This window comes from Vidua macroura, chromosome 9 (assembly GCF_024509145.1).
Source record: "Vidua macroura isolate BioBank_ID:100142 chromosome 9, ASM2450914v1, whole genome shotgun sequence".
NCBI classification, from domain to species: domain Eukaryota; kingdom Metazoa; phylum Chordata; class Aves; order Passeriformes; family Viduidae; genus Vidua; species Vidua macroura.
The window spans coordinates 6,016,653-6,031,609 of NC_071579.1; the positions used below are offsets into that span (position 1 = coordinate 6,016,653).

At 40.5% G+C, this 14,957-nt stretch overlaps 1 protein-coding gene across 4 annotated transcripts in view; it reads right to left on the reverse strand.

Moving 5' to 3' along the window:
- RABGAP1L (RAB GTPase activating protein 1 like) overlaps window positions 1–14,957 on the reverse strand; it is a 232,992-nt gene that overhangs the window by 66,022 nt on the left and 152,013 nt on the right. For 3 of the 4 annotated variants that reach the window (XM_053984798.1, XM_053984799.1, XM_053984800.1), the window contains one exon: window positions 13,042–13,083. In XM_053984798.1, coding sequence (XP_053840773.1) covers window positions 13,042–13,083 — 42 coding nt within the window. Of the gene's footprint in view, window positions 1–2,874; window positions 3,239–13,041; window positions 13,084–14,957 lie in introns of those variants that run through there. The other variant, XM_053984801.1, reaches the window with a different exon arrangement.

Genomic DNA, 14,957 nt, shown 5'->3' on the forward strand with positions numbered 1-14,957 from the left:
TATATTTATAAATTCATAAATATATATTTAGATATATATATATGTATGTATATGTATATATCAATATATACCTAAATATATATTTATGAATACATACATTCATAAATATATATTTAGGTATATATTTATATATACATAAATGTGAAATTTATACATTTATGGATATAAATGTATATACATAAATATATGGATATACATTTATATACATAAATATATAACAGAATAATATTAATATATATGATATATATAATTATTGCAATAGTTATATATATAAATAACAAAATATACTTTCATATTTTAAATAAATAAATAAATATATATCTATATTAAAAATATATGAATGTATATTTTGTTATTTAATACCTATAACACACAGATTTTACCTTCTTAACTTTCTGGTTTTAACTTATTAAAGAAGATACAGAGTGTAAAACCAAGGTACACAAGCTATTTACTGCTGACCAAGAGTGCAGTGCTGCATGCTGCAGGACTTGCTCTGTGCTGCCCTTTGACATGAGCTGGGAGATGCTCAGTGACTCACAGAGGAAATGTAAATCCCCCGACCTTCTGGGCTGGATAAACTCAGCTCCAGGCCTGGGGAAGTTTGGTGGACAGAACTGTGCTGCTGCAGCAACATCAGAACACACTTCTTGGGCAATACACCAAGCTCCTTTGCTGGCTTTTTTAATACTATATAATCAAACACTTCTTTTCCTAAATAAAATCCATGCTCTCTGTAACACACTAGTACAAAAATGCTGTGGGAAAAAAAAACCAAAAAAAACCACCTCACGGTTTATGAGTGGAGAGTTGGGATCCACAATCACAGTACTGATCTTGTGCACACTCAGTGATATCCCTCTTCACCCCTGCCTTTCTATGTAGCTCCAAACTTACATGGCAAAGTTCATTCTGCCACATAAAAAACCGTTGCAGGTGGGTAAGAAAATCCCCTGGCTTCCCCACTCCAGGTCATTCCAAAACGAGCAAATCCCCCAGAACTGGTGCTGTTCTACCTACCCAGAAGTGTGCTCAGGTAGGAGGTGATCAGAATTTTTCTAAGACTGGCATAGAGGTTATAGACTGTACTTATCACATAACACTGCAATGACACACACTCTACCCATCACAGGCATTTATCCCCAAAATCACAGCAGAGAGAGAAGCTATGCACGTTAAAAAAAAAAAAAAAAAAAAAGTGCTTAATTTTATGAAACACTGATGTTTTGAAGGATCTTCAATTCTGATTAAAGTACAAATTCTTGGTCCTCATAGATTTCTCATTTTTAATGTATTATCAGAACACAGTCTTTCCTTTCTGAGAAGGGTGTGTGTCAAAAGGCCTGTATGTCAGGAGAGGCATATTTAACTAATAAAACCTGACAGGGAATCACACTGACTCTGCAAGTCAAGTCTCTCTCATTACACAAAGCACTATTTGTATTATTTTACCTTTTTCACACTCTTTTTTTCATTTTAACAAACAATACAATGCCACTCAGCAAAGCCAAAGTGCCTGGAAGATAAGGGATGTGAAATTGCCTGGTGTTCTCCATGGGCCAGATACAAAGCCTGGTTAAGTCAAGTGAAAAAGAGCTCGGTGGTTTGTCTCTGCTTTCCTTAGAGCTCATCACAGCACAATTCTGGGTGATTTGGCAGCCCTTGCCCAGGAAAAACCATCAGCAGGATGAGTGTTTTGGTACACTGGGAGGTAGCTGGAATAATGATAACACACCCAACAGCTCAAACCACGCCTCATCAGGGACTAGACTCAATTCTACAAGTGACTCTGAATCCCCAAATCCAGCTGCACTGTAGCAGTGTGAATTTTTGATTTTTATTTGGTATCTCCCAGAGCAGGCACACAGTGTTCCAACCACCCACGCTGTTTGTACCACTGAACAGGTTGTAACACACAGAGCACATGGAATCCTGTGAATCCTGAGGAGCACCAGGATGGGTTCAGTAGGATGAAAAAAATGGACAGGCCACTGTATATAACCACAATATGGGTATGGAAATAAAGGAAAGGCACCATAGGAAATGAGAGGGATCAGGAAAGGACTGTCTTCCCATGGATCACACAGAAATGCCATTCTGGTGTGCCAGGCCATGGACACAGCTGCAGCCAGGCGTGGTTACACCACCCTGAGCAGACTCAGCCAGGACTAAGCACTGGCTCCCAGATTTGCCACTCTTTTATGGGTTTGGAGCTGCTTTGTACAGCAGCAGAAATGATAAAAGTATGTTCTCTGTGCCATAACATGGCACACCAACTGCAGGCACCCCCCACACAGACAGCATTTGCCATGGTGGATGAAAACACCCTTAACAATTTATTTCCCAGATCATTCTACACAGGCATTTTCAACTTTTTTACATACTGTCAACTGCCTTTCCAAAACCAAACACAGAAACAGCTGAAAGCCAAAATGCATCAACACAGCCTGATTTTTAAATGATGAGTCTTCAAAGCCAACCTATGATGTGAGAAGTATAAAATCTGAAATGCTGACCATTAATGCACTTTGCGTCAGTACCTAGAAGGTGACTGGGCACACTGCTTATCTGGAATCATTACAGGACTGTGAACAAAAGCACTCAGGGATTTAGGAAAGATGTTTTTTTATGATTCAGCCCTGGCTGATGATCCTTCAAGCTAGTTAAGGAGTGGCACTGGTCCCCATTAGCAGGACTAGTGTCCAGCCTTGCTGAGCTAACAGCAGAAAGAAAGACTCAGTGCTTAGGAGATGGATTATGAGGAGCTGAGAGAAAAAAACAAGAGCCCTCTCATCCCTCCTGGGGGCTGAAGCAGGGTTGGGAGGGAGAATGGCACATTCCCAAGGAATTCATTTCATGAAAAGGTGATCTCACCGCAAGCAGCCGAGGCACAAAGAGGCGATGCCCCATGCCCAGAAGTTCCAGCACCCGACACGCGTATTCATTCACCAGCTTGCTCCTCTCGTCGTGCATGTCCTGGGACTTCTTGGCAGGTGGGGTGAGCTTGGCAGCCGGGCTTTTGCAAGGTACCCCTTCTTCCATGAGCAGTAAGTAGTAAGAATCCAGAGTGAGAAGAACGGGCTTTATGAACGGCAATTTCCTAAAGTGCGAGATTAGGAGAGCCAGCCTCCAGTCTCTGGAATGGGTTTGGATGGCTGCTCCAGCAACGCCCCTTTAGCCTCTCAGGAGGAGAAAAACATCTTTGCTAAGAATCAAGGAAAAATACGATCCACCGTGCTGGCTCAGCCAGAGTCCGAAAGAGATGCGAAAAACCAACCAGAGAAAGCATGGATCTAAAAATGCACATAAAAAGCAGGAAAATGGCAGCGAAGGAGCAAGGCAGGCCGGGCTGGGAGCAGAGCAGGGGCGAGCTGCTCGGGCTCAGTGCCCGTGCGGGTGTGCGGGAGCCGGGAGCGGCGGCACGCAGGGCAGCGGAGCCCGGGCACTCCTGAGGCTGCACAGAGAAAAGGATGAGCTCATTGCAATGCCCGCTCCCACAGCAGCGCTCGCTCAGCATCAGACACGAACGGGTGGGAAAGGGGGGCTGGGAGCAGGAGGAGGGGAAAGAGGAGGAGGAGGGAGGGGTGCCTGGGCACCGGGAGCCTCTCAGGGGGAGAATGCCGTAATAAGAAACCAATGGTGAGCACGGACAGCAGGGCTCCCACCCTGCCACCCTCCATCGGTTCCCTGCTGGGCTTTGGCTGTTCAGTCCCGGCTTGCAGCACATTTACGCTCCGTAGCGCGGACGGACCGGCCTCCCAGCCGATAGAATGACTTGTACATACAGTCTGCTTCGGAATGATGAAACACAGACTCGCTGTAGGTGGGGCAGGGCACCCTTCCCCTCGCCAATGGCGACCGGAGAGGGGCCAGGCTATCGGGGAGCCGGGGAAGGCACAGCCCGTCTGCACAGCTCGTGCTGGATGAAACTCAACCATCTAAAACACCACCGCTGCCAGCGCTGTGCTCCCGGGAGGTGTTTCTAAATCTGGAGGCGATGGGCAGAGAGGGAGTGATGTCAGCACATGCGTTTGAACGGATTCTAGAAGAGTGCTGCGCGCAGGTGAGGAGAATGCACGGATGTCACACCTGGGGTGGCCCGGCCATGTCCCTGTGCAGGACACGGCCCGCGTGCCTCTCCGTCTGCTAAGGCAGCCCAGCAGCTACTGCTCCCTCCCACAGCTCTGCCTTCAGAAAGCGTGTCTTTATGCTCCTTCGTTTGTGATTAGCCTCGTCATAAAATGGGGTATGTAACAACACCACCCATTTCCAATTTCAACAGACAGAAATATTCCACATTTCTAACATAAAGGTTGTAATTTCAAATATTGTGAGAAGCTCTAAACCACATAAATGGCAAACACTTTTGTAACTGTGTATTTAAACTCTACAAATCATTTTCCTAACATATCAAGAAAAAACATACTTCCTTCAAATGCTAATAGAAAGTAAATATCTGTAGGATGGGGTCACTGATTTAAAATAATAAACATGTTAATGAGACGCTAAAATATGGAAATCATCGAGTGAAAATTGAACTGAGGTATAATTATACAAAGAATCAGTATTTTTATATATAGGGCGATAGGGAGTGATATTTGAAGTCGTTGGCTTGAGGTGACACATGAAGGAGTTGGGAAAAGCATTAAAGCAGAAGTCAGAGGTGAAAGGCACCAGAAGATGCCACTGAGGCCCCAAGGATGATGATCCAGGATTGACTCAGCTAAAGCCCAGCAGATGTGCAGTAGTGAACAGGCTGCTAGCACAGATGGTGCTCTGCAAGCTGATTTAAATCCCCCAGGTTGCAAACCAGTGTTCTGCAGATGAAAATCTGCAAAGGCCACTGCAGTTCTGCCAGGCTGAGATGAAGGTGTTCACTGAGGGCCTTGTGCACAGGAGCCACGAGTCTCTTCAGAGCAAAGAAGCCACAACCAACACACATTTCATTCCAGTTTAAGGCTGTGGGCAGGATGAGAACGCTCCCATTCTTTCCAGGCTCCATCTGCACGCAGTTCCAGAGATTCAGGTTTGTTTTTCAGCCTGTGACTCTGCACACAGGTGCCCAACCCACCACAGGTTACACACCAGACTGCAGGTTTGTAGGGAAAGGGTTTAAAGGAAAGGAGGCAGCTTTGCCTATGTCTGAATTATATTTTAAACACATGCTGGTAAGCGTGAAATTCTAGAAACATCAGGTTCTACAGCTCTGTGTGAATGAAAACCTTGCTTAAAGCATTAAAAAGGAAGAAGTAAGAGCTCTGTAAGTGTGGGAAGTTACAGAACTGACCAGGCACAGTCACCAGCAATCCAAGGGCTAAACAGGCAAGAGGATGGGGAATTCAGAGCACCAGCAGTGTCAAAAGCCTTTAATTCTTTATTGTGTGAGTCAGACTTTAATCAGCTAATAGCTCTGATTCTCACAAAAATTCAGGTTTGGTTCATTTTGGTTAAGGTCTGGGCTGATGAAAAATGGAATTAACTGATGATTAAATAAAGTCTGGAAGTCTAAAAATTTGTAATGGGATCCAATAGTTAGAGGTGAAAACCAGATGAATTCAGGTTATAAATGAAGTGCAAATTTTTAGGAATTAGGAAAATTACCTGCAGGATTACTTTCCCAAGAGATGTAGTCTACTACCATCATTATATTTTTTACATCAGGCCTGGAATTTTTCAAGAGGTTTCAAATATGAAAACTTCCAAGGCATGACCAAAAAACCTCCTTAATTTTATCAGCTGAAATCCATTGTTCCATGTTTTTCAGCAACTCCTTTCACACAGTGTAACAGTGAACCATCATTCAGATTTTTATACTTCCTACATTCTTGTTTATTTCCATATCCTCACTGAACACATATCTTATTTTTATCCATGTCTCACCAGGAATTGTGATTTTTCCTTCCTGTATGCTATTGGATTACTGTCCCAAATTCTTCAGAAGGGCCTGACTGAAGTGAATTTAAAGCCTAAAAATGACCCAAAAGGCAATAACTAAGGCAGTAACTAAGATGTCTGAGGATGAACACACATTACTCGTGCTTTGACTTCCATCTCATGGACTATCTGGTCTTCAAGTGCAGGTAAATTCTGTTTCTGGCCTTCCTACCCATGACATGCCTGCTTACTCAACACAGATCTGATGCAGTTCAGAGCTGCTCAGACTTACACAGCTGAACTCAGAAGAAATTCATGTCAAAATAGTCTCATAGTAAACAAAACCATATAGAATATTACTTGAAATAATCTATAGTCTGTACCAAGATACCAAGGATCTTGACAGGCAGTCCTTTATAAATCTATGTATTTTTAAATATTAAATCTCTGTATTTTAGTGGCAAAGATGACTGACTCTGAAACACCAAATAGACTAAGATGGGAAGAAAAAAGAAAAAGTTATATTTGAAGTCTACTCCTGTAAAAGGTAAGACAATCAGCACCAGAACAGCTCTGAAAATCCACATGAATGATATCATGGCCACAGTAAGAACTTTACCTCTTACCAGAATTACTATGTCCTTTATGTTCTTTGGGGCTAATTACAGCTGTGTAATCTGGATTTAGCAAAGGCTACATCTTGATCATTATATACAGAGAGAACACATGAAACCAGCTGATTTCCACAGCAGGTTCCAGCACTGATCCATGCTGGTTAGTTCTTAAACAGCTTGGGAAGAGGGTGAAGGATGAGATGACAGTGTCTGCAGGTGCTCTCAAATTATTCAGGGATTTAAAGACAGGGGTTACAATAAAGAACTGCAGAAGGGCCATAAAAGACTCAGTGACTGGGCAGTAGAACAGCCAAGGGAAGTAAATGTACATAAATCTAAATTGATGCATATGGAGAACAGCATCAATTTTCCACATAAATGATAGACTGTGAGCTGACAATTGCTACTCAGAAATGGATCTTGGGACTCACTGTGGAGATTCCTATGAAAATATCTGATCAGTGCACAGTGGAGATCAACAAACTGCATCAAATGGTGGGAACTACCAGGGAAAGAGCAGAGATCTAACCAGAGAACACCATTATTCTTCATGTAACTTCATGTGAGATTCTTCTCTGATATCCTTCACCATGCTAATCCTCCCTTTTCAAAAAAGGGATAATAGAGATGGAAAAATATTTAGAGAGAATCAGAAGCCTCCAAATGAGGAGATAAGAACCGACTTTGATTTTTAAGCCTGGAAAGCAGAAAGTGATGAGGGATATGTAGTGTTGTCCTAATTTTTAAAAGTGATAAGTTTTCTTTTATAGTTCTTTTGAAAGTTCTGAAGTTCGCATAAAGCTTCTTTAGCCTTCTGATAATGTTTACATATTTCTACTGGAGTTCTCACGCACTGTTCATGTAAATAATGATTGTTTTACATTCTTCTTTGTAAGAAGAAAGAATTGATAAACTGTTAGTTTAACCAGTGTAGTTGGAGAGGTGGCAATTTCATCCTCCAATCCACGATCACTTTTAGAATTCTATATATTACAAGGTCAGAAATAAAAATAATTCTTTTTCTCTCTTAAACTCACCAAGCTTCTGTATACTCATTTTGTGTCCAGTAGTGACAATCTAGACTTACAAAGTCCTGAGTGTTGTGGAGAAAGTGAAGAGATACCAAATGTCCAAAATGCCTGCCTGACACAGGAACCTCACGTGAAAGTCACAGGGTCCAAAGCAAACAAAATAATTATTAAACTGTGAAAATCTCTGGGGCTACTCACATGTGTTCAAAAAGCCAACAAAAAAAAAAGCCACGAAATAACAATCCATGCAGAATTATTAAACACGAGAAAACACTTTTTTCTCAAGAGTTTTCAAGACATAAATTGCCAGAGGCAAAAGAAAAGAGTTTTGTTGTCCTGTTCTTAGAAGTCTTTCTCACATATCTGCTGCTGGCAATGAGACACTGGGGTCGACAAGCCAGTATAAGTCTGGTGTGGAATAACAATTTGTATGTTTTCATTCACTTCAATTACATACTTGGAGAAAATATTTTCCCAAATGATAACATTTGCTAGGTACATGAGATAGACACTATTTAAATTATATTAATAATAATAATTATAAAATTTATTTAGATAAATAATAATTATTAAAACAATTATAATAAAAATAATTGTTTCAGTCAGAACTGTATGTTACCCTGAAAACACCATCTTCTCTTTCCAACATCTAGAAATTACCAACACATGATATAATAGGAGTCATTAATATCTAAGTCAGGGTTCACTGCTGCTAAAGACATTCAGGTCAACAAATTTCATGTCATTTTCTCTGCTGTCAGTCTTCTTTTTGAACCCTTTGGTTAGTCAGGAATAATATTTCACACCAACATAAGAGCACAAGATAGTCCTCAGAGTTATCAGAGCAAATAGATCCTTTAGAAATAAGAAAATACAACATGAATACAGACAACATGATGTGACCTCTGTTTAAGATCCAGTCACCTCTGGAGGTGATGCAGAAGAGAATGGCTAAGATGCACTGGAGTTCAACAACACTGAGAATACTGGGTTATTTAATAAACAATGTGAATGGTATCTAGAAACACTTCAAGGTGATAAAAGCAAGTGGGAGTGGTGTTGGAAGGGAACTGTTTAAGTTGAAGAACAATGCTGATGTAAGAGTAGCTGAGGGTAAAATGATCAGTAATAAATCCAATCAGGACTAAGAGAAATGGCCTTCCAGCAGCAATTCTGAAAGCTGCTGGTGCAGGTTCTGAAATAGATGCTGTGTCACATAATGGCAGTTCTTCAGCCCAGGAGGTCCTTTTCAGTCCAGATACAGAATGAAATAAAGATAATAAATAACTCTCCTTATCCAAGGTAATTTTGACACATTTTCTTTTAGAATCTACATCTGCCATCCCTGCCATTGTAACTGGGATAGTGCTCTCTGATGTCTGGGACACTGACTGACACAAAGGGCTTTGAGACTGAAAGGTGCCAGCAGAAATAACCAAGAAACACAATTCTCCTGTTTGTGCAATACTCAGATATCATTCCTGATCACATGCAGAGAGGAGGAGTGTCAGAACTCACAAGCCCATTAGAAATGCTGCTCACCTTGACCAGAATTCAAGGAGTGATGTAAAAAAGTACTCGGTTTAAGATATTATAGGGACCAGAGTAAAATCTCTGTAAGGTAACAAAGCACTGGCTGGAAAACACAAGCAGTAACAATAACATTTCTCACTCTTTTCTACCCATTTTCTTTTCAGTATTATAAACCTTCCTTCCTTTAGCATTAAGCAACACATTTTTTAACAGTCACACAGATTAAAACTCAATAAGCCAAATGTTGAGCTTAAGTGTTGTGGATCACACACTCTGTGAGGAGATGAATTCTAAAAATTAAAGGTTTGGACATGCACTATTTTTAAAGCCTCTGGTTCATTCTTACATTTCCAGTACCACGTGCTCTTCCCTGCCTTTTAAGGAATTAGCAGCCACAACAGTAGTGAATCTGGAGCCTGAATTCTACACAATCATGTATTTTAATTCTTGCCTCAGTTTGCTAATGCCAAAATAAAGTTTGCCTTAGCTAATTTTGCCAAGTTCTAAGATCATAAACAAGATTTAAGAATTAATCAGTGAAATCCCTTGGGTTACCAGGGACAGGCCCCGAGGGAACAGCTGCAGCTGGGTCAGGGGAGGTTTAGGTTGGAGCTCAGGGAAAGGTTCTTCCCCAGAGGGTGCTGGGCACTGCCCAGGCTCCCCAGGGAATGGGCACGGCCCCGAGGCTGCCAGAGCTCCAGGAGGGTTTGGACAACACTCCCAGGGATGCACAGGGTGGGATTGTTGGGGTGTCTGGGCAGGGCCAGGAGTTGGACTTTGATGGTTCTTGGGGGTCCCTTCCAACTCAGGACATTCTATGACTCTATGAAATACTAAAACAGAAAAGAAGCTTACAATTTATTTCTTTTTTTTTAGCATACGTGAGGATATAATGCTTTTAATTTCCAGCAAAGAAACAAACTAGCTGATGACACATGGAATTAGGAAATGTGCTGGCACTGGAAGGGTGCACTTTCCTCTGTCATTCTCAGTAATAATATTAATTGGGATTTTTAAAATGAAACTATCAATACTGGGTTTTGGGTTGTTTTAAACCACAGATTTTTATGCTGTCTTTTTCCACATTGGGATTCTCTTCACATTCCAGTGTTTCACTGCATTCTCCACTGCTCAGAAAATGAGAGGTGAGGAGTTAGCATTTCCAGCAGCTCAGGATCCTGAAGGGTAATTCAGATGCAGTCCCTACATGATGCAAGTCAATGACTCCCAGTGTGAGATAGTGCCACCAGCTGGGGACCCTGAGCAGGCTGTGGAGCACAACATTTGGATGCTACAGAACAGAACAGAACTCCATGTTTTCCTTTGATAAGAAATCAGATTAATGCCCAAGCTATGGCTTTCACAGCTAAAGAGCTTTAATCCTCTAGCTGTTCATTGCTGCAGGCTTACTCAGGATGTGGGAGAAGGGAAGAGGAAGGATTCCTGCATGTCTCAAATGTTTATTTTCTAAGCATGACTGCACCAAAATGTCTCAGGCAATTGGTCACAGAAGTAGCACTGTCATTTCCAAACTAAGAGCATTCCCTGTGAGCACTGTGAGACACAGCCTTGACTGCAGGAGAGTTCCAGATAAAAGCTTCTCTTCCATTGCTGTTTAGTGAGGGATTTGGATGCACACACTTCACTAGAAGCAAGGAAAATGGCATTTACACAAGAAAGGCTCCAGTATTCCACTTATGAAGGATTCCCTTATCCAAATTTAAAATAATCCAAGAGGTTGTGGATGAGAGAATAATTGCTCTGTTTTAAAAAAGAACAAATCCTTGGGAGTTGTTTTCATTCACTCCAGAATCAGAGACAGACAAGAGCTTTGAAACAGTTTTAAAAACAGTTTTTCTGCAGCATATTCAGGCCCTATAACTTGAACAGAGCAGCACACTAAAGCAGTTTGCTCCTAATGATTAGGAGAGATGAACACATTTGAATAGGAAAAAACTTCAGTTCTTAACTATTTTCTTCCCTAACAGAAGAGCAATTCTTGCTGAAAGCAAATTAGAATGCTAATTCAATTGTATGTAAGCACCAGTTCATCTCCATGCCACTGTGGAACTGTGCTCTTAGGTGTTTCTGACTTAGAATCTTATCTTTCTTACTTCAATTTTCTTTCTTTGGCTGCACTATAGAAATACTTTCTCAGGATAAAACCTCCCTTACCATTTATTTAGTGTCTATTCCTGCTAGAACAGGCTGCTACAGCATACACATGCAAGAACTGTAACTGCCACAAGCAGAATTAAACCCAACTCTTAAACTTAAAAAAAATAGTTAGAAATAAGAGTGACAAATTACATTATTGAATTTTCCTCTGGAATATCCAAATAGAAACGTTCAACTGGAGAAGCAGCATGTCATGGGTATATATAAAATGAAAAGACTGAACACTTGTAGTTAAAAGAAACTGGGCTAATTATTCAGCAGGAAACAAATTCCTTATTTGCTGTATGACAGCCATGAATTCCTTCCAAAGTTACATTTTCTAAACACTTGTTCTGCTGCTAACCTTGGTTCAACCCTTGCCTCTCACAGCAGCAGGAAATGTAAAGCAGGTGGCCCCATAGCCATCATTCATAATTAAATTGAGCTCAGTTCTCCTTCCCTGAAAACCCTGTCAGCCACCTGCAACTCTGTGCAAGTACTCTTCCTTTTCTTCTTTAGCTTTAAGATCCCTAAGTTGGTACCTCTGCTTCTTCCCAGAACGTGTTCCTACCATGACAGCAGCAAACCTGCTGCGTGTGGGCTGGGTTCTTCCTCTCCCTTCCTCACTAGCATGCCATAACCTACCAGATTTCCCCTGGCCTTGAAAAATGGAATATTAATGACCCCCCGCAGTTGCAAATAAAACATAAAACAGGAAGAAAAGAGCACACATTTCTCTCCCTCCTTTTTACAAATTTCGATTTGTGTAGGAGCACTTGCCTGCAAAGATATGTTAAACCAATTTCCTGTTTCCAGGAGTCTTCATTAAATACATGCACTCAAGTAGAGAGCCACAACCCCGTTTTCCACATCAGCTATGTAAAACACAGGTTATTTTCTATCTCCTGCCTACACTGCAGTATTTCACTGAAGTCACCTACCCTCAAGTTGGACACAGTGTGATCCTTTGGGTCCCTCCCACCTCAAGAGATGCTATGGTTTTTTGAAAATATACATGTTTGAAAATTTCAAACAGCACATGGAGGTATATTCCTGGTGTGGAGCACTTCTGCCATAGGATTTTGTGCCATAGAAGCTGAATCTCTGAGAATTACTCATTGCTGAATAACTCAATCAGCAGCTGTTTGCTCTTTCTAGAAAAATGACAAAGAAATCCCACTGGAGGACCAGCAACAGTGCAGTGCTTCCAGTCTGTATTCCCATTATGGGCTGGGTATGGTATGGGTGACAGGTAGTTCTACCCTGTCAAATTTCAGAATTTCAAATTCCATACTATGTGCTTGCATGGGGGCTGGATTTGAACCAGAGCCAACTTGTGGAGGTCAGTGTAATTTAACTCAGAGCTCATCTCACTGCACCCAGTACTTTACCTACAGGTTTACTTGGTTAGGGAAATATTTTATGTCTTTGTGGCCAAAGACAGAAGTTCTCCATATCAGAGAAGATTTCTGTTCCTCTCTCAGTGTCACAAATACATTTGATACCAGTCAATCACATTTTATACAAAAGAACCCAGACACAAAATAGATACGCTGTGAAATGAATCTGAATTATTTTCTTAACAGTAATTACATGAGATATTTAAATCTTTAGACTGCATCCCTTGTTTCACAAGTTTTATGATATTAAGTTTAATAACAACATATCTATCGTAAGTACAATTTTGAAGACACCTCTACCCAAATGGATATTTCTCCTTCATTCACTTCTGCAGAGGTCCCATTATTATTGTTCCTTTAGACATGATATTACGATAATCAGTATTTTTTTTAATTTAAAAGAACAAAACCATTTTTAAATAAATTACTTACCTTTAAAAGAGCCAAAGCCACATGGAAGATTATGTTCATACCCTGAAAATAAGAAGAAAGAGACTTCAATCAGTCCCAGCATACAAACCTCTTTTCATATTTCCCATTATGTGGCATCAAAACTCAATGCTGTAAGTCCCTGGGAACACTTCCTTTTTCCTGCTACACTTGGAAGGTCTTCATTGAAGCCCCAAGGCAGTTTCCAAACTCCCACTATGGGGAAGATCTCAGCTCTTTGGGGCTTTGGGAAACTTCAGTGACTCAGGTGCTGTGGATGTGCCAGGCTGTCCCTGCTTCTGTTTCAGTGCCTGGCAATGCTGGCTTTCTTGAACAGTGCAGGATATTGGCATCAGCAAAATGCAATAAATATTCTAGGTGATAGATTTTTGTCAAGAAACAAGCTTAGCTATGATTTATCAGGTACAATCTTGCATACTCAAACTGTAAAAAAACGCCAAAATATAACAAAGACAACCCCACAGGTACACAGGACATCTTTTTTTCCTGTGTTTAGCCAAAAGTCAGAACTATTTCAAGGCTAAACAAGCTGCTGTCTGTGTCCAGTAGTTGCTTGCTGGTTTGCAAAAGCTGGAAATACAAATGTAGAGAAATGCATTCAGTGAGAAATACAGGGATAACAGGCATTTATTTGAAGATTAAAGGAAGTCTGCAGCCTACATATGTTGATAATTTAAGATTATAAACAAATTTGTCTTCATCCAAATATGAAAAATACCATATGCAGTTCTTGTTTGCTGTACCATGTACTTTGTGTTCAGACTGTTTTCCTCAATTATATTTTCCAAATCTTCTTGCCTTGTTTAATGGCATGATAAATCTTTTCTAACAATGGCTCCCAGAGCTGGTATCTAGAAACATCTCAACAGATTTGCACACAAGTAATGCTGCAATTATATTTTATTGTTGTGGGATAACAACAAGACTTGTGACAAGGAAACGTTCTCCAAGCAATTTCTGCTTCTGCAATTGAATGTGTTTCCAATCCTCTTCCTGAAAGCCTGAGACCATGTGTCTATAAAAATCAGCTTTTATAAAAACATGCTGGGACTTTACAGAAGCTTTCTTGGGAATAAATTGTATTTTGAACGTAGATAGTAGGGTGCCTTGAAGGGATTGTACCATTAATGAGTCCTGGAAATGCTGCAACATCAGACATAATGATTATTGCAACACTGAATTACTTTGCAGTTCACTGTATTATCAGTGACAACAACCTGGTTTTTCCCACTAGAGGTCACAATTGCAGCAGGACTGAATCTTGCTTCATCACTAGGAAACCCTTTTTCCAATTAGGATAACAATTATTTCTAGTTGTTTGGCTTTATGTGCTTCTTTTTGATTGAGAAATGTAGAAAAATAGAAGCCCAATTGTGACTTTCAGTCATGACATTGATAATACCAGAGTTCCAGCAGTAGTAATTTAAGTTCATAGTACTTTCAGGTTTATTTCAAATATTAATCTGAAGTCAACAGTTAATTCTACACAGTTATGCCATTCACAAAGTTTACTTCCTAGCAGAGAGGACAGACAAACACACTCTCTGTAAATGAGAGGAATATCAACAATCTATAACAAACACTGCATTTTAATCTTAACATACTGATCAGATTTTGTTATGATATGAGTAAGACTACTATGTCTAATAGTTGGACTACTGAAGAATTAGTGCTCTGTATATTTTCTGGAATAAGCACAAAGAAATGTACACCAGTTCTCATTTATTTTCTAAACATTGTTTTCTGATCTAACTGATCTAACATTGTTTTCTGATGAAAATAACGCTGATCCTGAATTCAAATGAATAAAACTCTCTCCTGGTACTCCTCTTATACCATAACTCTTCCCATGGACAGCAACTGCAGCAGAATTAGGTTTCTACCTGCCTTGAGAATCC